Source organism: Notolepis coatsorum (assembly GCF_963971535.1).
Source record: "Notolepis coatsorum genome assembly, chromosome: 4".
Classification (NCBI taxonomy): Eukaryota; Metazoa; Chordata; class Actinopteri; order Aulopiformes; family Paralepididae; genus Notolepis; species Notolepis coatsorum.
Window position 1 is genome coordinate 3740295 of NC_140168.1, and position 27384 is coordinate 3767678.

At 46.5% G+C, this 27384-nt stretch overlaps 1 protein-coding gene across 1 annotated transcript; it reads right to left on the minus strand.

Annotated features, from left to right (window-relative positions):
• adnpb (activity-dependent neuroprotector homeobox b) lies at positions 1–27115 on the minus strand. The gene is made up of 4 exons (XM_084312551.1): positions 26633–27115; positions 14237–14354; positions 7565–7657; positions 1–4700 (listed from the first exon to the last, which is right to left on the minus strand). The coding sequence occupies exons 2-4, from the start codon at positions 14342–14344 to the stop codon at positions 1629–1631; spliced, it is 3273 nt and encodes a 1090-aa protein (XP_084168677.1). The 5' UTR covers positions 14345–14354; positions 26633–27115; the 3' UTR covers positions 1–1628.
• Positions 27116–27384: the final 269 nt, after the last annotated feature.

The window sequence follows — 27384 nt, forward strand, 5'->3', positions numbered from 1 at the left end:
GCACAATACAGCACTTTATTGTTCATAAATGCTTAAGTGAAAAAAAAAAAATGAACAGAACGAGAAACAAACGAAACAAATACACACAAATTCAAGGTCACAAATTAAACATACACACAGAACTGTCTTTATCAATAGCAAAAGAAAAAGCCTTTTCGGTTTTTGTGTGGGCATTCGGTAGGTGTGGGTTACTGTCCAGTCTTGGGAGGGGTGGGGGGAGGGGCCAAATAAGATCAAAGTCAAAATATTTGAGAAGAGACGATGCAAGCACAGTCTATGCTTCCAATCACAGCCTACAAAGATTTGTGGAAATGCCCCTTTACCCTAAAAAAGTGAGAAAATTACTGAGAGCCATTGTTCTTTCAATAGAACCAGATTCATTAACTGCAAATAAAAGTATAATCGTTGTCAAAATCAACAGCAAAAAGAACCCAAACAAAACAAAAAAGTATAAAAGTAAAGCAATCAATTACATTGTTTTAATTTGCATTTATATATAGATATATTATTTAGACAAAAAAAAAAAAAAAAAAAACTTAAAAACATACAAGGAAATACCAGCCACCAAAGCGACACCTACTGTCTAGCGAACCAATGTAGAACATATGAGGCTAGCGTGTACACAGTAAGAATAGCAAATATTTTAAGAACACATGTAACGTTATCCCAACTTCTCCCAAATCATTGTCTAAAAGACTGTACAAATATACACTACCTAGTCCAATATAGCTACTTGAAAAATGAAATATCTAGATTCTCTTCTCTGCTTAAAAGCTAGTTAACGATATTTGTGTTTCAAGCCACAACACGTAAAAAGCTCAGTGGCCGAAAAAAAGGAAATCAACATGAATAAGTACTTATCTGAACCCTAAGTGAAAGTAAAGTAGAAGGCAGAAACATTTCGTCTATCGTTTGGTGTATCTTCAGTGTTGTCTTTGCACCTCCCCTCCCTCCGGGAGAAGAGAAATTAAAACTTCGTTCACAATTCTTTACATCGTTCTTAGCTGCTTGTACTGCCGAGAAGCTTAATGAGGGGCGCGCCGCGACAGTGTGGATTCACGTCGCACATAATCTCAACAAAACACCCAAAAACTACAAACCATTGAATCCTTTGCGTTTTGTTAATTACAGCACAATGAAGTGAGTATTATAGTATTGCTATTTTCTTTCTCATCTACATCATGGTGCTGTAATTAACAAGGATTCGGTGTCCCCGACGACATCATCATCACCGGTGGCCACCATTCATCAAACTAATTTACTCTCAATAAACTGGAACTAAATGAACGTGGGAGTTTTTGGATGCGTGCCGAGACTATGTGCAAAAAGAAAAATCAGCATTGTCTTTTTTTTTTTCGGCGAAGTGCCCCTTTAAAATTGGCATTAGCTTTTGACATTAGCCGTCGTAAATGTCACTGGATGGCTTGTTTTGAGCGGGAAAAGGGAAGAGCTCTCTCCTTTTTCGCTCTCCCTTCTCGAGACGATGCCACTGGGGGGCGCTGTGCAGCCGGGTTGGTTGAGTTCAGGTGAGGCAGAGTTGTTGGCGTGGAGCGGCTCCATCGTCTCTGTGTGTGGCTGTGTGTCTCCATGTGTGTGTGTGTGTGTGTGTGTTGGTATCAGTCCGCCGGTCAGACGTGTTGCTGGGCCGCGGTCTTCCCTCTCCGCGCCGACGACGGTACAAACTTGGGAATAATAATCGGCAGACTGCCGCTTCCCTTCGTCGTCGCCCGTCTCTCTGGGATCTCTTTGGGCCTGAAGCCGTTCTCTATGTGGACCTCCTCCTCCTCCTCCTCATCATCCTCATCATCGTCATCCTCATCGTCATCGTCGTCGTCGTCCGATAGATCCTCTACGTCCGAAACAACCTGGGCTTCCGTCGCCGCCGCTGCCTTCGCTCCGTCTACGCTGATCACAATCGTATCGGCACCGCGGAGATGGGCCGGCTCTTCCTTTCCTCCCGTCTCGTCCTCCTCCTCGTCCGCCTCCTCGCTGCTGTCAGAGTCTATGGCGATGGGCTCGGAGAGGTCCAGAGGCCGCCTCTGCTCTAAGGTGCTGTTGATTGTCTTGGTCGTCGTCGTCGTACGGAGGGCTCGGTCGGAGCCGTTGCGCTTGGCGACGGGGGTCGTCGTCGGAGCCTTCTTTCCCGGCGGCAACGGCTTCCCCCCCCTCCCCCCCCGTGGCGGCGGCGGCCGAGCGACGCCTCCTCCGCTAGCGGCGGTCAGCAGCTCCCTGCGCTTGCGGAGGGCCTGCTCCGACACGCCCACGCGTCTGCCAGAGGTGCGCCGTTGCTCCGCGCCGCCTTTGCCGTCGTACGCGCGGTCCCGCTCGAACGCCGCCGCCGCCCCCCCGTCGCGGTGGCCGAGGCGGCCGATCTCGGCCATGTCGAAGCCCAGCAGCACGCCGGCCGCCTGGGTCTCGCAGTCCTGGTTGCACTTCCTCCGCCGGTTGACGAAGTGGCTGGAGATGTCCGACTTCCACAGCCACAGGCTGGACGCCAGCTTCTCCACCTCCCGCTGCGTGGGATACGGCTGGCGGTTGAAGTACTGCGTCAGGAACGCCTTGCGGGACTCGTACGACTCGTTCTCGTGGCCTTTCGGGTCCAGGGCCAGGACCACGGGTTCGTCGGGGTTCTCCACAAAGGAGGAGGAGCCGCCGGGCGGGTAGGCCCTCTCCCCGGGAGGTCCCGGCCGCCGTCGTTTCGATCCGCCGCCGGACTCCGAGCCCTCGAAGCCGGACCTCTTGAGGCCACTGCTCTGCGCCTGGCTGACCCGAGGGGAGGGCGCTTGCCGGCCGTCCTGTCCGTTCTGGGTCTTGCCCACGCCGCGGCAGTGCACCAGGTGCAGCGTGATGGTGGAGGCCGTCATGTTGCTGGTGTAAACCCCCAAGCAGTGGATACACTTGTAGGTCAGTTTCTTTTCCACGGGGTGGACCGTCTGAATCACCTGGTGCCTCTCCCTCAGGTGGTGGGCCAGCGCGTCCGAGATGGGGCCCTTGAGGATGGAGAAGCAGAGGGGGCACAGGGTCTTGCCCACGTCCTTCTTGTAGGGCACGGCGGCCTGCGGGGCGCCCTTCGGCAGGGAGCCCTCGGCGGCCTCCGCGGGGATCTTGGGCGGCTGCTGAGGCACCTGCCTCTTGCCCGCCATCACGGAGCCCATGGTGGCGTTCTGCGTGTGGAACGCCACCGACTCCTCCGGCGCGTCGCGCATGTTGTAGGTGGTGACGATCAGCTGCACGTTCTTGGGGTTGCCCTGCTGCAGGGTGAGGTCAAAGGTCAGCGGAGAGTCCGTGCGCGGCCCCACCTTCTCGTCTGGGTGCGAGGCGCGCATGTGCGACACCATCTTCTCCACGTCGTTGAAGGTGGCGCGGCAGTGCGGGCAGGACAGGCCGTGGATCAGCATGTGGTTGAGCAGCGTGTCGCTGGGCAGGTAGCGGTTGCAGTACAGACACTTGCTGGTGAAGTTGTGGATCTTCATGATGTAGTTGGCCACCGCCGGCACCTTCTCCGCCTGGTGCTCCTTCTCGAAGTGCGAGCTGTACACGTTCTCGGGGAACAGCTCGTTGCAGATGGTGCAGATCTTCCACTTCTGCGTGTAGGACGTGCCGCCGAGGACCGACGAGCCGCCCTTCTTGGCCGCCACGATGGTGGTGGCGGCGGCCTGGACGCGGGAGCCCAGCGGGTTGGACTTGAGGGACGACGACGAGGAGGCGTTGACCACCACGGGGCTCCGCAGGCCGCCGCCGCCGGAGAGGAGCTGCTTCGCCGCCTGCGACTGCTGGGGCATCGACACCTGCGCGTTGCCCGGCAGCGTGATCCTCACCTGCTGCCCGCCGATGGAGAACGACTGGGTGGTGCCGGGCTTCAGGCCCAACGTGTTCTGCCTCAGGCCCGACAGGAGGCCGTGGGAGTTGAGGCCCCCCCCCTTCGACGGGATGACGATCCGGCCATGCTGCTGCTGCGTGTGCAGGGGTCTGGTGGTGGCCATCACGGCGCCTTTGGGACCCATCCCGATGATGGTCTTCTCGCCCACCATGCCTTTCTGGGGCACCAGGATGACGTTGGGCTTGGGCCGGGGCACCACCACGTTGGTGTGTCCGATCATGGCGGTCACCTGGTAGCCGATCCTCTCGTGGTCCTCGATGACGTGTTGGACGAGCGCCTCGTAGGTGCGCGGCACGAACAGACACTTTTTGCAGTGGATCTGGTTGCTATTGGCATTGTTCGTCGTGTTACTACTACCGTCCACGTTGCCCGGCGCCTTGCCGGCGGCGGTCTGGGCGGCGCTCTTCTCACCCGGCTTCACCAGGTAGGGCTGTGCCACGTGCTGGAAGTGTTCCCGGTAGATGTGCTTGCGCACCACATTGTACAGGGGGTCCCGGTAGGTGCACTTCTTGCAGTAGTACACCGCCTGCTCCACGCCGTCCGCCGTCCTCTTCAGCATGCCGTCCTTCATCATCATCCCGCCGCCGCCCGCCATGCCGCCCCCCGGGCCCTGCCGGACGACGTTGTTGGGCATGTGGAAGAGCTTGATGTGGGTCTCCAGGGTCTTCTTGTTGCCGTTGTAGGTGCAGTAGGGGCAGTTGAGCAGGATGCGGCTCTCGAAGTCCTCGCTGTGCACGTTGCGGAAGTGGCTCTTGTAGGCGGAGAAGTACTTGGAGGAGAAGGGGCAGCCGGAGCAGCAGAAGGGCTTCGACCGGTAGTCCTGGAGGCACATGGGGGGGGACGAGAGGTTAGGCTTCTTTAGTTATATATATATATATATATTAGTGCTGTCAGGCGATTACATTTTTTTTATCTAATTAATTACAGGATTTGTAATTAATTAATCTAATTAATCGCATTTTAATCGCATAACCATTTTATGCCTGATATTTTATATTCTATAATCATATTTCAAATGGCATGTGTCCCGGATGGCAGAATTCAGTACTGTATCTACAAAACCTTCCGTTTAATCATCTTCCATCTATTAATTTGCTTAGATTTTCAATTCAATTTCAATTTCAATTTGCGCATGGTGTTATTCACAGTCAAAGATAATTTTTTTTTTAATTGATATTCTCATTTGGTTCATTACAATTTCCTCAAGTCTAGTAACAGACACAGTATTTCTGGGAATACATTCCCTGAGATCCATAGATGTCCCTAGAATCAGATACCAAGAACATGCAAATGGACCATATTAAAAAAAAGTCTGTAAATGTGTATTCTACGTTCTTATGGAATTAATGCGATAACAAATACAAATTATATAAAAAAAAAATATATATATATATATTTTTTTGTAATTAATTTTGAGTTAATTTTCATAACGCGATAATTTGCTGTGTAATTAATTAATCTAATTAACGCGATAAACTGACAGCCCTAATATATATATCATCATTTATATATGTGTATGTGGACTTAAGTTAATCATTCAAATGTCAATTCCATATGTAAAAAATGAACGTTGCTCGCATATGCCCCCCCCCCCCCCCCCCCCACAGGTCGGTCGTAGGGAGGATAGAAGTCTTGCATCACCACGTGTCCCCTACGGTACACGAGGAGGCAGCCTGTCACATCTTTTCACCTGCCAGCGCGGACTCTCAGTGGCGAGGTGTAACGCGTGGGAGGCTCATGCTGCCCCCCGCTACTTCCCGTCTCTGCTGTGCAGGCGACCTGTAGGAGTCGCTGTCCACAACAACCAGATTACCACTAGGGATGCACGATATTGCTTTTTTGACACCGATACCGATAACTTTATGCTCCTCAAGCCGATAACCGATATCGATAACCGATATTTATTGTATTATACATTTTTTTTAATGTATTTTTTTTTTATCAAATTTTTTTTCAACATGAAACAAAACATATCACAATACAATAATAATACATAAAAAGACTTCCCAGGACAATAACTTAACACCAACTTAAATGTGAACTAACCAGACAACAGAAACAAAAGCCAAGACAACAGTTTTGACTGATAAAGTGACCATATTTATTTTTCCAAATGAAAATTCACAATCAGTCAACAGCTTGTGGTGCATCCAACCTAAGACGCTCGAAGCTTTTTGTTCTTCTTTTTTCAAAGCGGAGCCTTGAAAAAGAGGCTTTGAGTGGACACATCACCACCACAACGGGTCACCTGCGGCATCACCACCGCCACGGTGTTGGGAGCCCGCTTGTACCTATTGACGAGTCGTTTGCTAAATTAAATAAGTTTGACAGAAGGGCAACCAGCCAGGCAGCGCCGTTATCTCACGGGACGAGTAGCTACATTAGTTAGCCAACAACCAGCCAGGCAGCGCCGTTATCTCACGGGACGAGTAGCTACATTAGTTAGCCAACAACCAGCCAGGCAGCGCCGTTATCTCACGGGACGAGTAGCTACATTAGTTAGCCAACAACCAGCCAGGCAGCGCCGTTATCTCCCGGGACGAGTAGCTTCATTAGTTAGCCAACAACCAGCCAGGCAGCGCCGTTATCTCACGGGACGAGTAGCTACATTAGTTAGCCAGCAACCAGTCAAGCTAAGGTTAGCTGGCTCCAGCAGCTTGTTGATGTCGTCGGGAGCATTTAGCCTGCTGGCTACCTAGCTCCACTTCAACCAGCATCGGGAGATCCAGCAGCTTGTCGATGTGCTAATAGCCTCAGCAACCTAACGTTAGCTGGCTCCAGCAGATCGACAAGCTGCTGGAGCTCCCGATGCTGGTTGAAGTGGAGCTAGGTAGCCAGCAGGCTAAATGCTCCGCGACGCTGAACTGCATGCGCCGGTCTGTCTGTCTTGTGGAACGTCTGCATTGCATTTATTACAAATAGCAAGCAATCTTTTTACTCTGAAACTCCGAGTACCGACGCGGCCATCTTTGTTGTTAACGTTAACTTGCGTGGCTACGTCACAGCCAAGAAAGGGAGCGCTGGATTCGTGTAAAACGCCCTGTTCCTAAACCACACGCTGTCAGTCGTAGCACAGTACTGACAAAACGGGAGGAGACTTTAGTCAAAACAAATGCACTTCATTCCAATTCACCCACACCGCATTTTTTTTTACCAAAAAATATATTATATTATCGGAGCTATTAATAACGTTATCGAGTTTATCGGGATGACGTCATAATTGCTGATATCGGCCCGATAATTATCGTGCATCCCTAATTACCACCCATCGACTCTCCTCCCGCTGACTCCGCCAATTGAGCTAGTATGACGGCCGGCCAAAGCCGGAGGCAACGCCGACAGCCGGATTTGAACCCGGTGTCTCTTGCGTTGGTGACGAGCGCAATGTCCGCTGCGCCACCCAGCCGCACCAATCTAATATAATTATTATAATTTTTTCTTTTCTTTACAAGTCGATTATTAATTTCAATATATAATATCCGTTGACAGCCCTACAAGTACAATTAGTTACTGCACACTACATCACCCCTGAGTGGAACATGGAAAGCCAAACTCCCCCCCCCACTGTACCGAAAACCCGAACCGCGACTTCAAAACCGAGGTACGTACCGAACCGTGGTGTTTTTGTGTACCGTTACACCCCTAATGCGAGTGAGTGAGTGAGTGAGTGAGTGAGTGACTCACCTGGACTTTGGTCTGTGAAGGGTCCCACATGCACACATCATCCCAGTTAGTATGCTTGATGTAAACATCAGGTGGAACGTAGTCTTTATAGTCCTATAGGAAAACAAAAAGGAAATCATCATCATCATTACCAAAACAAACCACTAAACATCTGTACCCTAACCAAAGTAATAACTAAAGCTAAACATCAATACCTAAACCAAAGAAATAACTAAACATCTGTATCCTACCCAAAGTAATAACTAAACATCAATACCTAAACCAAAGAAATAACTAAACATCTGTACCCTAACCAAAGTAATAACTAAACATCAATACCTAAACCAAAGAAATAACTAAACATCAATACCTAAACCAAAGAAATAACTAAACATCAATACCTAAACCAAAGAAATAACTAAACATCAATACCTAAACCAAAGAAATAACTAAACATCTGTACCCTAACCAAAGTAATAACTAAACATCAATACCTAAACCAAAGAAATAACTAAACACCAGTACCTAAACCAAAGAAATAACTAAACATCTGTACCCTAACCAAAGTAATAACTAAACATCAATACCTAAACCAAAGAAATAACTAAACACCAGTACCTAAACCAATGAAATAACTAAACATGAGCACCCAACTAAACATCAGTAACAAACTAAACCAATAAACAATCGGTACCTAACCAGAAACTAATGACAATCAAACAGAACTCGGTCAAGAGGAGTGCGGTGAGCTAACCATCGAGACTCTTAGTTAACGGCATGCGGTACACGGTGTCAGAACCTTGGGCTGCTTCCAATCGGACCAGTGTTCGACATATTAACATAATACTGACACAAAGCCTATTCCTGGTGTTCACTTGACATCACGCACGGTCCTCATTTTGCGTCACCTCCAGTAAAGCAAGCGTCTCAGGCGGTTCAACTGGGGACACACTCCGGTACAGAAGAGGAACAAGACATGGACACACCGCACGCACGTGCAATACCAAACCAGTAAGATCTGTTCACATTACGGCAAAGTATTACAAAAAAAAAACTGTGTAGATACCAGTAGATGTGTGTAGATACCAGTAGATGTGTAGATACCAGTAGATGTGTGTAGATACCAGTGTGTAGATACCAGTGTGTAGATACCAGTAGATGTGTGTAGATACCAGTAGATGTGTAGATACCAGTAGATGTGTGTAGATACCAGTAGATGTGTGTAGATACCAGTAGATGTGTAGATACCAGTGTGTGTGTAGATACCGAACCAAACAGTAGTCCCATTTCATCTCAAGTCAATTAAAAAAGACATAAGACTAGTTACTAGTGTGTTTTCCTTGCGTTGCCTGATTGTTTGTCCATCATGTCGGCTGTGTTCTTAACACATTTTAAACCCTCATGTAAAACCTACACTATTGGCAATGTTTCACACCATATTGAGCCTAATAAGTAGGCCATTGAAAGAGCCCATGCTGTGACGGGCTAATCACATGTCACAGTCTTTTAGTTCAGAGCTCTTGTATCAAACGCCTTGGAGGCCAGGGGTAAGAAAAACAACAAACAAAAAAGGAACTGCTGGAGGATTTCTCCAAACTGTAGCAAAACAAAATCCTCCTTTCCTCGTTGCATGGGGTTAGGTCGTGCTGTGAACCAATTCCAATTGGGGACCTGCCCATCAGTCCTGGTTATGGATGATAGCTCATGCAAGTACCGTTATGACGCTAGAGATGGTCTCATACAAGTCCTGTTATGGATCATAGAAAAGAGTCTCATCATGTAAGGCCGGTTATGGATGATGATAGAGGGTCTCATGTAAGTTACTGACTTACTTTAAAAGGCGAGTGCAACCAACTCTCTCCCACATGTCAAAGGAATTGATAGAAACAGAGAATCGGGATCGATGAGGAAGAGTTACCAACACAGTCTGAACTAGGGATGTCAGATATTATCGGCCGATATCGGCAGTAAAATGTGATATCGGAAAATATCGGTATGGGTAAAAATAAAATAAAAAACAACAATATTTTTTTATTTTATTTTTTTTTTTACATTTATTTAACCTTTATTTACCCAGGCAAGCAAGTAAGAACCAATTCTTATTTTATTTATTGTCAAAAGTATGCATGTTGGTTTAATTCAACAACAAGAGATATGTAATGTTAATTTTTACTTTTTTAATGATCATATTTTGCACAGATAATGCTTACATTTAGAAAGCCTTTTGAATGCATCCAGTGAAATTATTAGTTACCTGAAATTATTCAGTTGTTTTGGGGGGAAACCCTGCATATATCGGTATCGGTTGATATCGGTATCGGAAATTAAGAGTTGGACAATATCGGAATATCGGTAAAAAAGCCAATATCGAGCATCCCTAGTCTGAACTGATGAAATCCTACCGAGGCTCATCCCATCACTGCTCACCCATTGAAAAAAGCACGATCACAATAAAAGTATTTAAAAAAAAAAACGTCATTTAAAAAGCACGACAGCGCTGGTGGAAATAAAACGGAGAATAGGTCGGACGCAGGGGTTCATACAGGTCCTGCGATATAAAAGATTTGTGCCCTCCCACCGCTACATACGAGAGAACATAGAGTAGAGTAAAACACTGAAAATGACAACAAAAAAAACAGGAGGCAGTGATTCCGCTAGAATTATTTCTGTAGTAGCAGTGGTGGTATTACCGGTATATTGTTTACACCGTTTATTTTCTCATAATTTTTTTATATACAATTTTATTGTCTACTTTCTACTATTACCCTGCCCATACCTGTACCTCCCCTCTCCCATGCACCCAAATTTCCCCAAGGATCAATAAAGGAATATCTTATCTCATCTCTGTTGTGAGCCAACGGTTAGCTTTATAATACAGAGGGGGGGGGGGGTCACAGAGACCCCTGCAAGAGGCTGGCGTTTGTGTGGCTGCTTTCTGAAATGAATATATGCAGATAAACTTTGTTGAATAACATTAAAAAAAAATTTATTTACTTCTAAAGATTACAAACATGTAGGCGGCTGGGTGGCGCAGTGGTCTAAGCGCTAAAAAGTGGATCAAGAAGAAAAAAAAGATTACAAACATGTTAAAACGATATTGTTTATAGGCTATGACGCCGTGTTGACATGACGTCAAGATGACTGCATCTCGGAGAACTCGTATTTGAGAGATCATTGCCCGAGTTTGCTACTTGGAATTGCGACTTCGAGGTAATTCGAGTTCCAATGCTTTGGCTGGCTGTCACATTATATTCAAATGTAGAATTAACATAAAAACACCAGATTCGAACGTGAACGGAGAAATGCGAATTTGAAAAAAAAATGTAAACCGACTTTCCAAACGCACACACACACAGAAAGGGAGAATGCCCCTCCACCCTTCCCCAGTCCCCACTAATGGACATCTGCTGTTCTCTCTATGGCTCTGATCAGGGTTAGCTTAGCTTAGTTAGCTTACGCTAACGTACCGTTAATTTCGGTCTTTGCGGAAAAAAAACAGCAGGGACTTATTTCGGGTCGCAAAATAGGCACACTCTGTAGCCCTACTCTGAATTTCACATGCTACTGCTGTGCTGTTGGGCGGATACGACTCGCCACGCGATTTTCAAAATAAGAGTATCGCAATATGAACCGATCTTTTTACGTTGCATCTAGTGATGCACGATATATCGGTCGCCGATATGGCAGTTTTTTTTTTACACATCGGTATCGGTCCGATGCCGATATGGGCCGATATTAAAAAATATATATATATCCGCATATTTTACATGTTTTGGCCTTAAATAGTTTCAAAATATCAGTCATTTCTGAAAATAAGTTACAAAAGTAAAATAATTATGCGTTTTGGAAAATAGCTCTTTATTTGATTATCATAAAAAAGTGTTTTCTATACAGAGATATCGACATCGGTAAATATCGGTATCGGCCAGAACAGCAATATTAATATCGGTTATCGGTATCGGCCACAATTTTCACATTGGTGCATCACTAGTTGCATCGATCCTATTGGATCATTGATTATAGATCGATATATCGATCTGGATCGATGTATCCTACCACCCCTACCCAATACCTACTCAGCTTTCTGTGTACACTGAAGCTAAAGGTGTCAAGTTGCCACATACTGGTTCATGATAGGTTCAACCTATTAGTGACATCACACATGCAACTCGGATTTCAGGGAAATACAGAGAAGCTCTTCCTCTCGAGGGGAAGAATGTGAAAAATGTGATCTGGTGACAAGTTCTGCACGAATATCTGCATGGTCATAGTCATGTCTCTAAGAGGGGTTTTGTTTTTGAGTGGAGGGGGGTCTTTAAATAGAATAGTTAAAAGGATATTATTGGACCCCTAGCCCTATTCCTTACATACAAATGATCGGTAGTGTCATTTCTCAGCAAGATCCACGCAGAACTCCAGCTAGTTCCAGCTAGTTAGCCACAAACCAATGCAGAGTCAATGGGGTCAAGCTCCTCTCTGTCAGCATACTTTGTGTTGCACGGTGGAGTAGGTTTCAGTGAGCTTCAGTCAGGTTGTACTTGTAATGTCATTAACCATAGAGACCAGTTAAAATCAAACACTGTTGGCTAATGTGTAGCTGGTACAGACGGGAGCCTGACCCCACTGACTGCATTAGTCGGTGGCTGAAAGGCCGATGCTCGCGTGAGGAACGGTAGGGGACATTTTCCAATGGGGCCACCGCTACTCAATGAATGTAGGGAACACACAGCACGTCTTCTTTAGATCTTCATGCAGGTTTCAACAAGTTACATTTAAGACCTTTAAAAAAAATGAGGGCTGTCAAAATTAATGCTTTAATTTGAGATTAATTTAAATTATTTAAAGCATTAAAATAAATTAATCTAGCTTCGGTCTTAAAGGAAAACTCCAACATTTTGGGAAATTAGCTTATTTGCCATCATGGAGTTAGACAAGAAGATACATACTTTTTTCTTCTCTGTGCATGCAGTAGGAGTAGGAAGACGTGCACCGTTAGCCTAGCTTAGCGTCAGTCACTGGAAGTAGGTTCCTCCATTAGCCTAGTTCCCAACGTCTTCCTACTCCTACTGCACGCACAGAGAAGAAAAAGGTATGTATCTTCTTGTCTAACTCCAGGGTAGATGGCAAATAAGCTAATTTCCCAAAATGTTGGAGTTTTCCTTTAAGTAGAAAAATGCTATTTTTAATCTAGATTCATCTAGATTAGTTACAGAAAATTGTGAGATTAAGCGGCTGGGTGGCGTAGCGGAGATTGCGCTCGTCACCAATGCAAGAGATTCCGGTCTCGAATCCCGGTGTCAGCATTGCCTTCGGCTTGGGCCGGCCGTCATACTGGCTCATTTGGCAGTCAGCAGGTAGAAGTCGATGGGTGGGGATTGGACGTTGTGGACAGCAACCCCTACAGGTCGGTTGGGGGACGCCTGCACAGCAGAGACCGGAAGTGGCGAGGGTAGTGTGAGCCTCCCATGCGTTACACCTCGCCAATGAGAGTCCACGCTGGCAGGTGAAAAGATGCGACAGGCTGCCTCCTTGTGCGCCGGAGGGAACACGTGATGCAAGGCTTCTATCCTCCCTACAACCGACCAGTGGGGGGCATAGTGGAGCAACGTTCAAGACAGGGGAGGGGAGAATTGGATACACGAAATTGGGAAGAGAAAAATAGAAAAAAATAAGGAGAAAAAGTAGATATAAAAAAGATTGTGAGATTAATTAGTTCATATTTTTTAATCTATTGACAGCACTAAAAAAAATACAACTTTACGCTAAATAAAAATTCCATGACCAAATATGACAATTTATCATATATTTAATATTATTTCACGTCCCGACAGCCGGGGCTGCCCCCACAAAAATGTAATACCTGTGCAAATGAAATTTAAGACTTTTTATTAAACATCTTTTAAAAAGACTTTAACTTGAGAATTGTGAATTTAAGACTTTTTAACCCTTTCACTGCCACACTACCAAATGGTTAACCCTTTCACTGAGACAATACAGAACGTTAATCCTTTCACTGCCACACGACAGAGGGTTAACCCTTTCACTGCCACACTACAGCAGGTTAACCCTTTACTATCACACTACAGAGGGTTAACCGTCTGTAGTGTGATAGTAAAGGGTTAACCTTCTGTAGTGTAGTGTTGTCACGATACTGGAATTTCGAACTTCAATACGATACCTTGAAAAGTATCGATATTCTATACAATTTGATACCACAGGGGAAAAGGTTCAATCTTAAAATGTCAAAAAAAGAAAAATATATATAAATATATATATATATATTTTTTTATAAATTTTGCTTTTGTTGCTGGTTGATTCTCCTCAGCTTCTCTCTGGTACTATAAGAGAAGATAAATATAACATTTTTAAAACCCTTTGTTTATCTTTAGATCACACATTTAAAAATAACTAAATGATATAATCTTAGAAATTAAGTAAACACTAATCTGTGTTGCATGTACCTGACAAACTGAACCGTTTTTATTACAGTCATATTCCAACTTAACTGAATGCACATGTGTGTGTGGACTACTGTACTATTCGTTTTTTTTTATGAATAATTAAATATCGTGAGTATTGCAACTGTTTTAAATATTCAGAATCGATTCGATATGTATCGAAAAATCTATATTTTTGACAACACTACTGTAGTGTGACCCCGCAGCAGGTGAACCAGGAGTGCGCGGTGCTCACCTGTATGTGGTCTCTGCAGAACTCCAGGCCGATGTCTCCCAGAACCCTCTTGACATTCCTCCTGGCTTTCCTCAGGCTGCTCAGGTTATTGACAGGGAGCTGGAACATTCTGCCTCACCTGGAGAGAACACACACACGTCACACACACAAGCAGGAGTGTCAGCAACAGGTGTATGTAGCCATTGCACAACAGGTTTGAGTTTTGGACACAGGAACCTATAAATCAGTAAAACAATGCCAAGTTGTGAATCGGTAAACAAAGAACCTCGACATTTCAGATGTTCCAGGAAAGGAGACACGTAATGATCTGAACAGAACTCAACATACTCCTCCTGTTAGGAGGCCATAGGCTTCTTTATTTGGAACCCACGTTATAGTGACTGGCTACCCTTAACACATTGAGTGCCGCCGACGAGATTAGTCGTGCTAACTCGCCATGCGTTGAGTGCCAATGACGAGTTTTCTCGTCTTTTTCTCGTTTTTGCTTTTATTAGCAATATCCATTCATTTTTCATCCATTCAGCCTGACGTTATCATTGAGAATGGGTCTGAGCTCAAAAAGGGCAAATACCGCCGCCTATCGTCTCCCGGATGGTAATGCACATCATTGGATTGGATTGGGTGGCCATGTGCATCAGAAAAAAAGTCCGGTCCGGGGTTTTCCCTTCTCTGGCAAGCAGTATTGTGTTATCACGTTCACTGGCGAGGCTCTGAGCAGCATCGATTATGTGTTTTGGTGCTATAACGTTGGATCAATAAACTATATTTTACCAGTATTGGGTTAATCAGATGTTTTTTTCTCAGCCATCGCAGCGTGTCTGTGTATGACGTTAGCGCTGACCAGGTCATGGATAATAGATTTTTCAGCCCGCTTCTCTAGCGTGCATAAGTACACATATACTATCGATAATCTAGCATTTATTTGAAAACGATTCATAAATCAGCAGAAAAATGACAACGTGTTTTGTGTATTCCACTAAAGAGCTATTATCGCGGAATTTCTCTGGAATTACTAGAACTCTCCAAAACTATGCTCGTATTCAAAACGGAAATGTACTGATGAAAAAACAATCCGTTTGTTTCGTACATGTTGACTGCAAGCAAGTCATTGATAAGCAAGGGGTGTTTTAGACCCAGCCATAGCCATAATTTAAGATATAGTTTAAGCCTTCGCAAATTTCCCCGACCTCCCATTGACTTCAGTGCTGGCACTCTAGCCCATATATGGTCAAAGGGGGTGTGGCACTCAATGTGTTAAGGCTGAACAGGGTAAATCTGCATTTTGCTATGATGCCCCTCTAGGTCATGGAATGAACTGCAACAGTCCTTAAAGCTTGAGATTCTCCCCTCTCTGTTGCAGAGTTTAAAACCTAGATCGCCAACCTTTGTCATCAAGATGTACGTGTTTTAATTGATTAGTTATCCTTGCTTTTTGCCTCATCTTGTTGTCTTGTTGTTATGATTTTATCTTTCTCGTTAATTTCAATAATTTGATCATTTCTGCGTGTACACTCGACATGAGTCACGTGACTGTAAATGAGGGAAACCTCGGTTGCCTTTCTGTAGTTTAAATAAAGGTTTGAAATTTGAATAATTTAGCAGATGCAGTGTTTCGTCCAATTGCTTCCCACTGTTGTGGTAAGAGAGGGTGTGTGGGGGTGGCAGTCAGACCAGTGGAACTAACTCTCCGCTGGATCTCAATGTTTACATTAACACTTTGGTTGCCTTGGGTTAAATTAATGATATACCATAGATTGCCAGCGCTATTTGTCTATGGAGAAAGTCCCCTTCTTTGCAGGGCTATAACTTTTTAAATTCTATTGCTACATTGCCATTATTAGGGCCCATTCAAAGTCCTATATGTATTGTTCATTGTGTAGCAACGTTAAACTTTTTCATTCACATATTCATAGTAAAGTATGGTCTAATGTATAAGTATGTTTTCATCTCTTTCTGCAACTTTTTCCAGAACGTGATATATAGCCCCAAATGCATTATATTGATGATGAAATACAGTTTGATGGCAATCAGCGCGATATAAAAAATTCCAACTAGACGTACTTCTAGAAGTTACTACACGTCATCTGATGTTGACCGGATGGGCGAGGGGGCGTTTATAATTCCGTGGGCAGCGTTATACCAATCATCTAATGTGGGTCAAATGTTGATAAAAGCAGTTAGTATCGAAGATGGTAACGTTACACGCTGAAACTCACCCCAGTCTCCGCGCGCCGTTGGGCGATCATCGTCGAGTAGAAATTTTATCATTATGGGATATATTATTACCCGGTCCATCTCCAGCTTGTATAATGGTATATACGTCCAAATCATGTTGTTTATCGAGTTATTGGCAATCGATCGCTATGTAGAGTGACGAGCTAGAGTGCCGGAACCTATACCGAGTGGCCGGAAGTAATAGGGCCGACCAGCAAAACCTCTACTGCGCTTCCTGTTAAGCGGTTGCGCCGATCGGCCACCAGATGGCGCTCCTGAACCGCCAGAGAGCTCAGTGGGTCCTGCTGGTGGATATCAGGCCAGCGGAGGGGGAATATGAATCCGATTCCAGATTTTTGAAATATTGATATAAGGACGCTGTACAGCGTCCCCCGGCAACTTTAGCATGGCCAGCAATGACGCTGTAAAGCGTTTTTAGGCAGTCAAAGTGTTAACACGTAAACAAGCAGCCTGTCTCGATGTCTCGTCTTGTTGGTGCTGTAATACCATTAACCCTTTCACTGCGACACTACACGGAAGGTTAACGCTTTCACTGCCACACAACAGCAGGTTAACCCTTTACTATCACACTACGTGATAGTAAAGGGTTAACCTTCTTAAAGTGTTTCTCTGCACAACGGTTCTCCCCACTGTACACCCCCCCCCCCACTGTACACCAGCCCCCCCCCCCCCCCCACTGTACACCAGCCCCCCCCCCCCACTGTACACCAGCCCTGCACGCAATAGATTACATCCAAATTTATTGTCAAGTACAGTACAAGGAAAAGACGCTTGGCATCCGACCAGAGTGCAAATGTAACAGTAAAGTGTAACAGTAATATACAATGTACAGGTGATTAAACTGGGTATAAAACAGGGCTGTACAGTGCGAGATATATGTTGCACGTGCTACAGCAACATCGGTCTGTGCGATGAATGGATTTAGGCACCTGCATCGTATCGTGGCAGATATCGGCAAATATCGTATCATCGTCCAAAGAATCTATATCATATCGTGATGAAACTGGTGATTCCCACCCCTAGTAGAGTCCATACACCCAACACCAAATCCCATAATTCCTTACACGTAACGTGTCTGGCTGTGTGACGTCAACTTGTCGGCATGAAAATGACAGCCAAACATGGCACTGCAACTAAATAACACAAATACAATAGGCACATTTGTGACTGTTACAAATATAACACGTTTTATACTTGTGCTACAAGATTTTGGCCTGTGCTACAAAACTATCAACCTCTGTAGCACCAGTGCTATGTGCAAAAAAAGTTAATTAGTACTACTAAGTAATAGTGCTAATCAGATGTATGTACAGAGTTGTAGTATTAATATGCAAGACAAGTGATAGAGGTATAAAGACACTATGGTAGTAAGAAAGTAAGTCATACTGGCCAGCAGCAACTAGTAAGAGTAGGTAAGGGATATGTACGGTTATAAATATAGTATTTACAGATATGTAAAAAGGATTATATGCAGGTATGTGGATATGTATATACAGCATTATTGTAAATGCCATCATACAGAGTTATACGCAGGTGTATAAGTACTGGTAGGTATATAGAAGGATTGTATGCAAGTATACACATATATGCTGTAAATATATGGAGCTAAAATTCTATATATTAGCCCCTGTGCACACCGACAGCCCTGTTGCCTCGGTAACACACAGATATAAACAAAATAAAATCAACTTTTTCCTATACTCTCCAATGCGATCGCAACGCCAGGAATTCATTACAGGATGGAGAGAGACGAGATGCCGCAGATTTACAGCTATTTTCACCAGGAAGCGGTTTGTTTACTTCTCGTATAATATAGGCCTAATTTTATTAAGAGTAATTTTTGGCTTGGTGGCCCACCACCACGGTAAGAGTGCACACGGGAGAGGAACCATGGCCTTCTCTTGCCTGCTGAGCAGGTGCCATCGTCAGAAACAGCTGGGCTCGGCCACATGGGAGCAACAGGTGAGCCTGCAACATCTGGGTCGTCTGATCTTAGTGGGGACACACGTCACATGATCACCACCACGCATCGACAGGAGGACAGATGCATCTACAACACCCCTGAGACTGGGAGAGCCTACTCTCTCCTCTTCACCCTCCCCTGGAGACAGAGGGGGACACCCGTTTGTGACTTAGGGGCTAGTGTCGTTTTGAAGACCTTTCGATACCGGGTCCGGGTGGCCAATGTTCTGCACGAGCCAATCGGGAGGCTTTGTTACATTTTGGATAGCGGTAGTGGTTTGAACAGAAGTTTGTTCTGGAACAAAAACATGCTTATTGGCTCGGCCGATACCGATGAGATTTAACTACTTAAGGAGGGCCTTCAGATTTGGTATCGAATGACCGCGCCACTCTGCTCCTGGTCCGGAGGATATAACCTTTCATCATTAACCACTTTCCCACAACAGGGCCAAGAGAGGCCTTGGCTTGGCTTGGGCTACGTATCTAGTCTACAGCACGGCATCGACCAGGTCCTTCCTGAAATACAAGCGGTGTCTGCGACGGTCTCTAGTCTCATGTATTGTGTGTTTACGTATCGACCCGTTAGCCGAACGAGCTACCGTCTCAAAGTCAGTGGTTTATCATGTGGGAGCATGTCTTATGTTCCCCGGGTCCTATATGTTCCCCGGGTACTATGTTCCCCGGGTACTATGTTCCCTGCTTTGATTGATTGATTGAACATTTTAGACACAGCCCTGATTCCAAACTCTAACCTTAACCAGTTTGAAAGAGGGCCTAAGCTTACCCGTTCGAAACAAGGCAGACATTAATCATTAATAAAATAATAAAAATTTATAAAATTTTCAATCTATTAATCAATCAAAGCGGGGAACATAGAACCCGGGGAACATAGGACCCGGGGAACATAGGGATGATCCCGATCATGTTATAATAAACATTTGGAGTTGGCCCCAACAAGCCTGATATTATAGCAATAACGATGAGTATAATAGAATATGGCTTAAGGGTTTAGCAACAAGTCAGCCCCCCCCCCCCCCTCCCCTCCCGCTCCTGTCTCAGCTGAGCTACTGCTTCTCTTGAGTGGCTAAAAACAATTAGCTTGTTAGCTAACTACTAACTACCCTTACTGTGCAATGTGGGCCAAGCCAAAGCTAACCACGACTAGTTTCTTTTTAGATTGCAAGACAGAATAGACCTACCATGGTGGCTCGTCAACTAAAACCCCTCCAGGAGCCATTATAGATCCATTATTGCCTTGATTAGTCCAATAAGCAATGTGTACCCCTTTCCTCTCTCTCTCTCTCTGGTTCTCGCTCTCCCCCTGGTTCTCACTCTTCCTTTCTCTTTTTCCCCTCTCTCCCTTTCATTCTCTCTCCCTTATTTATTGTTGTCCTTCTTGTATACTATTGCTACTGTCATTTTGTATTGTATTTACTTGTATGCATGTACATAACCTTGTTTTTGTTACAGCCTCCCACTCCCCCTTCGCACAAAAGGCCTTAGCTTTTTGGACAGGCTGCTTTTGTAAGAATTGCTTGCCTGGATAAATAAAGGTTTATAAAAGTACAGGAAGAGTCTCGTATCAACACACCATGCTGTCAATCAGTCATTGGGGCGGGACACATTTCTGAACTAGCTGGGCTTAAGGCCCCACAGAAGCCACAAACCTGGTTGCCCAATACGTTTTGGCTGTTACGTTTATGTATTGAAAATGTATGAGAACATCTTGCTTGGGTTGGTTGGTTGTATTGCTTTTAGATTGATCATAATGACGCATGTAGTGTGTACCTGCTTATTTTAAATTAAAATATTACATTATGCTAATATTTTTGTATTTAAATTATTATCTTTAACACTTTATCCGCCAAGGACGCCTAAACTCGTCATTGCTCGCCATGCTCATTCTGCCAATGACGCTGTAACACGTCATTGAGATCAATATTTCAAAAATCTGTGATCGCAATCATATTTCTCCCCCGGAGACTTGAGATCTACTGTTGATCCCCTCTCAACTCTCCAACGGTTCAAGAGCGCCATCTGGTGGCCGATCGGCGGATCGCCCAAACCGGAAACGGAAACTGGTGCTCATTTAAATTCGGTCCGATCACTCGCTATAGGTCCCGGGACTCGAGCGCGACACAATGGATAGTGATCCGTTACCAATAACTCGATAAACAACATGATTTATATACTATTATACAACCTGGAGATGGATCGCATATTTCAACATCCCATAATAGGAATATTTTTGCTCCACGCTCATCGCCCAACGCTACGAGGAAGCTGCGGTGAGTTTCAGCGTTTTTTTTTACCGTGTTCGATACAAACTGCTCTAATGATCATATCACCCACACTAGATGAATCATCTAACGTTGGCCACGGAATTATAAACGACCCCCCCCCCCCATCCGGTCAACATCAGATGATAAGTAGTAACTTCTAGAAGCACGTCCATTTGAAATGTTTTATCTCGCGCTGATCGTTATCAAACTGTAGTTGATCATCAATATAATGCATTTAGGGCTATAAATCACGTTCTGCAGAATGCTGCAGAAAACGATAAAAACATATTTATACTTTAGACCGTATTTTAGTATGAATATGTGAATGAAAAAGTATAACGTTCCCACATCCTGAACGATAGATAATTGACGTTGAATGGGCCATAGTAATGTCAATTTAGCAATACAATTTAAAAAGTTATAGCCCTGCAAAGAAGGGGAACTTCTCCATAGACAAATAGAGCTGGCAGAGGATGGTATAATGATGTACATAAGCCTGGCAGAGAAGTGTTAATTAAACAACAACAACAACAACCGGATCGGTATCGGCAGACACCCAAAGCCCGGGACTGAGGCGGGCTGACCGGTGTGTGCGCCCCCCTGAAGAGGAAGCCTCACTGGTGCAAAAAGGCATCCCAAGATTTTTGCTCAAAGAGGACGCAGCTGATCAGTGTTGGACTCCAGCCCGCGCAGACGTTGGCCCGCCCAGGTCATTTTTGTACCCACCCGCGTGCATCCGTTTAGTTTCACGCCGCGCGAGTCATCTCTCCCAAAACACACCGACGCACGCGGCCCTCAGTCATCCGACATATACATGACATTTGAATCCAACGTAATCAAATGTTTTCTTCTTTTGCGTCTTTCGATGAGGTCGTTATATTAGGCTGCCTATCAAGTCTGCAACCCAGGCGGGGCTTTTTTTTAAATTTTTTTTTTTTTTACTTCGCCCATATTTTCGCAAAGCGCCCAGGTTTGTCTGGCAAGTGTTAAACTGTGACATGCACTTAACATACCGACATGGATTAGTACGGGGGCTTTTGAGACGGTAAGCGATTGCCGCCCAGCGGGCATTGGTTTTCGATGAGAGGCGAGCGGTCATGCAGAGCGCGGCGGTCCTGCTCGCCGGGCGGAGTGAGGAGGAGCGCGCTCGACCCAGGGCACGCACGCGCGCACCCCAGCCGGCCAAAGTTGAACCGCGCTGAACTATTTCGGGGGGCGGGACGGTCAAAGGGCTTCCATGCCGGCGACCAATGAAAAGGACAGTTCCGAATGATTTCTCAAGTCTTGGAATGAAAAGGTAGATTATTGCCATGCGATTTAGGAATCATAATTGCCAACTAATTTGAGACATTCAGGAGCATTTGAGATATGCCACTACTATTGTTCAGAGTGTGTATCAGATGGCTACGTAATGTTACCATTTAACACATTGTAGAATTGTTAAGACATGCATACTCAAAATAAATGCATTTATCAATGACCATTTTTTGGAATTCATTGGGATAAAAACAGAACATTTTGGTGAGAACAAGTGCCAAGTCGTATGTTGTTACCATTTCTACCACATTGTATGGTGTCTGTGTGTGGAGTGTCTGGCAATCTGTCTGCCCACAGGGGCAGCGGCAGCTCCCAAAAGAGCCTTCGGAGATAGTGTTGATATTTTGAAGGGACACTATTCCAAAGTCCCACAGACTAATATGGTTCAACTAGCTCCTCCTCCTCTCACCTAGCTCCTCCTCCTCTCACCTAGCCCCTCCTCCTCCTCGTCTCACCTAGCTGCTCCTCCTCTCACATAGCCCCTCCTCGTCTCACCTAGCTGCTCCTCCTCTCACCTAGCTCCTCCTCCTCTCACCTAGCTGCTCCTCCTCTCACCTAGCTCCTCCTCCTCTCACCTAGCTCCTCCTCCTCTCACCTATCTGCTCCTCCTCTCACCTAGCTGCTCCTCCTAGCTCCTCCTCCTCTCACCTAGCTCCTCCTCATCCTCTCACCTAGCTCCTCCTCCTCCCCTCACCTAGCTGCTCCTCCTCTCACCTAGCTCCTCCTCTCACCTAGCTCCTCCTCCTCTCACCTAGCTCCTCCTCTCACCTAGCTGCTCCTCCTCTCACCTAGCTCCTCCTCCTCTCACCTAGCTCCTCCTCCTCATCTCACCTAGCTCCTCCTCCTCTCACCTAGCTCCTCCTCCTCTCACCTAGCTCCTCCTCCTTTCACCTAGCTCCTCCTCCTCTCACCTAGCTCCTCCTCCTCCTCTCACCTAGCTCCTCCTCATCTCACCTAGCTCCTCCTCTCACCTAGCTCCTCCTCCTCTCACCTAGCTCCTCCTCTCACCTAGCTGCTCCTCCTCCTCTCACCTAGCTCCTCCTCTCACCTAGCTCCTCCTCCTCATCTCACCTAGCTCCTCCTCTCACCTAGCTCCTCCTCCTCATCTCACCTAGCTCCTCCTCCTCTCACCTAGCTCCTCCTCCTCTCACCTAGCTCCTCCTCCTCTCACCTAGCTCCTCCTCCTCTCACCTAGCTCCTCCTCCTCCTCTCACCTAGCTCCTCCTCCTCCTCTCACCTAGCTCCTCCTCCTCATCTCACCTAGCTCCTCCTCTCACCTAGCTCCTCCTCCTCTCACCTAGCTCCTCCTCTCACCTAGCTGCTCCTCCTCCTCTCACCTAGCTCCTCCTCCTCTCACCTAGCTCCTCCTCCTCTCACCTAGCTCCTCCTCCTCTCACCTAGCTCCTCCTCCTCATCTCACCTAGCTCCTCCTCTCACCTAGCTCCTCCTCCTCTCACCTAGCTCCTCCTCTCACCTAGCTGCTCCTCCTCCTCTCACATAGCTCCTCCTCCTCTCACCTAGCTCCTCCTCCTCTCACCTAGCTGCTCCTCCTCCTCTCACCTAGCTCCTCCTCCTCTCACCTAGCTCCTCCTCCTCTCACCTAGCTGCTCCTCCTCCTCTCACCTAGCTCCTCCTCCTCTCACCTAGCTCCTCCTCCTCTCACCTAGCTCCTCCTCCTCTCACCTAGCTGCTCCTCCACGTCTCACCGTCGTATGGACGCTGCCTGCCTTGAAAAGGCTAGTTGGTTGTTGGTAAAGCAGGCAGCCACAGTGGATGGCCACCCCAAACGTAGCTGAGGCAAGTCCACCACCGACACCGGAGTTAACCACAGAACATTTTTATCCAGTAAGCCAAACCCTGCCTGATTTCTTTATTCACATTGTGCGTAGTGTAATTAGGTCAAGGGGTCAAAGGTCAACAATGCATGATGCCCCCCCCCCCCCCCCCCCAAAAAAGATGGCTCAGTGATGACAACAGCAGCAGCTTGACCTTAAATAATTCCAATCCACTCTTTGATGCTTAAGCTACCCCCCTGCTAGAAGAAGCTACCACAAGAGAGACAGTGTAATGGTTATACACTAGTTGGGCACAGTATAGGTTTAGACTAGAGGGAAGCTCAATGTCTGTGTGTCTCTGTCTGAGAGTGTCTGTCTGACTGGCTGGCTTCCTTGCCAGTCTGCTGCCTGTCTCACATACACACAGGCAAACAGAGAGGGGAGGGGTGAGCGAGAGACAGATACACACACACCCATGCACACTTCCTCTCTCTTTCGCGCTCACTCCCTCCCTCCCTCCCTCTCTCTCTCCCCTGCTTCCTCCCATTGCTGTTAGATGGCGCTAGAGAGCAGGCCTCCCTCCATTATGTAAACCTCCCTCTGCTCAGCCTGGCCTCACTATGCAATCACAGAATGGCGCCTCCTATTGAGTCAGCAGCAGCCTCTACAATATGTCTGCAGTAGAGGAGGGGGGAGGGAGGGAGGGAGGGAGGGAGAGAGGGAGGGAGGGAGGAAGGGAGGGAGGGGGGTGGGAAGGGGAGGGACAGAAGCGGAGAGATGAGGGAAGGGGGAGGGGAGGGTGAGTGAGTAAGCGAGGAGAGTGAGCGAGAGAGGATGGGGGAGGGGAGAGAGGGAGATGAGAGGAAAGGGAGAGAGGGAGGGGAGGGTGAGTGAGCGAGGGTGGGGAGTGAAGGAGATGAGAGGAAAGGAGATGACGAGGGAGAGAGAGGGAGGGAGGGAGGTGGAGGGGGCGGAGAGACAGGCTGAGAGGAGGAGGAGGGTGAGGGGGTGGGGAGGGCAGAGGAGAGGAGGAAATGGGAAGAGGGTGAGAGCAGGAGGGGGGTGGGTGAGAGAAGGAGGGGGGGGGGGGTGGGGGAGGAAGGAACAGGCAGAGAGGGGGAGGGGAGGAGAAAGGGAGGGAGGGAGGGAGGGAGAGAAGGAGAAAGAAAAGCCAAGGGGAGAGAGAATGAGTAGGAGGATTGGGAGGGAGGGGGAGAGAGGGAGGGAGGAGAAGACTCGAGGAGCACACTCAGCCCTGCTACAGCTAGTTGGCTCCAAACTGTTTTTCCTCTTAATGTTGAGGAGGCGAGTAAAGGAGACGAAGGCTACTGTACCTGCACACCTTTCACTTCAGCTACCTGCGCTTCTTATTTATGGCTCACACGGCGTGTCAACAACAACAACAACAGGATATCCTGTGCTCTGGTCAATACCATCTGATCTACATAATAAATCCCTCACATTTTGTATCAAGTATATGTGAGGGTAAGCAAGCAGCAGCAGCATATGATTGGTGTCATCAATAACAACATCCATTAGACTCCAGAGCCCAGATATAAAAGTTGAGACGTTAAAATAAAAATATATATATAATAATAATTAAAAAAAAAAAAAAAAAAACACTGGAAGTAATGTCTGAAGGAAGTAGCCCTCGATCTCCCTTTCACAACTAGGCAATGTGTATGACACTGGACAGCACACCTGTCCATTGGAAGAGGAGGGTGGTGGTCTACCACTTGGCCTGGCCAGCTGACATCACCTACTGCCCCCCGAATCACGACCCCCGTGTCACCTGCTCACTAATAATACAGTTGTTTAATAACTTATGATTATCAATTCATGCTCACTTTCCCAGTCCACGTATGGTTATTATTATAAGAACTAACGTCCAGTGATTGGCGACTGATCTAGATAGTAGTAGTAGTCGTTTATTCAGTCATCTAACACAATACAATATACACCATCATTTAACAATATTTGACTGAAAAGGTACAGACTGAAGCATAATGCTTATATATGCCTGTCCGATATAACAAAATTAAGATCATTACATTATCATATTACAAACCGGCCACACGACGATGATGATGATGGGCGACATTTGTTGTTCCAAGTCAAAACAAAAACGGTGTTAAGTTAGCTCGACTCAGTGAGCGCTGATACAGGATTAGAGTTGTTAACCATTATTATATCCTCGAATCTCTGGCGCGACCAGCAGCACTATAATGTAACCATAGTTACCTCGCGGTCCGGTCCGTGTGTGGATCTGATCTGATCTCAATAATAACCCAACATCTGGTGGTAATATCCGGATCGATAGCTGTGATCAGCAGCAGCAGCTCGACTGACAAAGAAGAGGCACCGCGCTAGCTGCGCATGTTAGCCTCGCTAGCTGAGCATGTTAGCCTCGCTAGCTGAGCATGTTAGCCTCGCTAGCTGAGCATGTTAGCCTCGCTAGCTCGAGGCTAACAACATGGGCTCCTCCAGAGACGAACATAATAAACGTCCCGCTAACGGAGAAGAACAGTTTGGGGCCAAGAGTGTTGCTACACACAGAGAAACCAACAGCACAACTAGACGTGTTTAAGAAAAATTAAAATTAAAAATTAAATTAGGCAAAATAGCACTAACATGACTAGAGTTACATGAGCTGCTCTTTACTACTGTAGCTCGCGACTCTCTCTCCCCGGTGTGAGTGACTCTCCCTCCCCGGTGTGAGTGACTCTCCCTTCCCGGTGTGAGTGACGGACGAGCGGCATCGCACAACCAGCGCGGGCTCAGAGAGAAGTAGCTCTGCCGTGTTGCCGTCAAGTTTGTTTCTTTACCTGGTTTTAATGGTCCGGTCCAAACGCTCCCGGTCCCGGTTGAAATGTGTCACGACGACCCCAACAACAACAGCCGCGGGGCAGTGTGTGTGTCGCGGCCGGGCACTCTCTCTCTCTCTTCCTCCTCTCCGACTCCAAGTGACCCCGGCGGCCACCACACTGGAACACCCGCCCGGCGAGAGAGGAGTGGCGGACCGACCGACCGAACCGTCTCCCCTCCTCCTCCTCTTCACGGGTTATTATTCTCGCTCTCTCCTTCTGCTCGGCACAGACACGGGGATGGAGAGCCACGGACGCTGCTCTCATTTATATCTCATTTATTATTAACCTCCATTCACGGGGTGAATATTTAGCGTCCGTCCGTCCGTCCTCCCGATGTTGTTCAGAATACTCCGGCGGGGGTCCCCTCCTCACATCCAGGCAGACCGTGTGTGAACTGTCCCGGTGACGGTGGAGCTGCTGCTGCTTCTGCTGCTGCTGACACGCCGCTCCTCTCTCTCTCTCTGACGGACAGACAATACAGCCGCTACACCCCGCTGCTGCAGCCTGGGGGAGGAAACTGCCCGATCCAAAATGGCGCAAATAAAAGGGCGGAAGTGACATAATATAATATTATATTATAATATACATAAAAGGGGCCTAAAAAGATTTCTTTTTACCAAGGCTTTTGCCTGAATAAATTTTTTACTTCTATTCATTTTATTATTATTTTTTTTATGTTCTTCCATTTCATTGGTTGTTTTTATTCATTT

Excerpts from the sequence above, each read along its gene's own strand:
- adnpb (XM_084312551.1), bottom strand. The coding sequence starts at position 14,344 with ATGTTCCAGCTCCCTGTCAATAACCTGAGCAGCCTGAGGAAAGCCAGG. Across the intron at positions 7,658-14,236 it reads TCTGCAGAGACCACATACAG|GACTATAAAGACTACGTTCC; the intron begins GTGAGCACCGCG and ends GTTTTCCTATAG. Across the intron at positions 4,701-7,564 it reads CTTCACAGACCAAAGTCCAG|GACTACCGGTCGAAGCCCTT; the intron begins GTGAGTCACTCA and ends ATGTGCCTCCAG.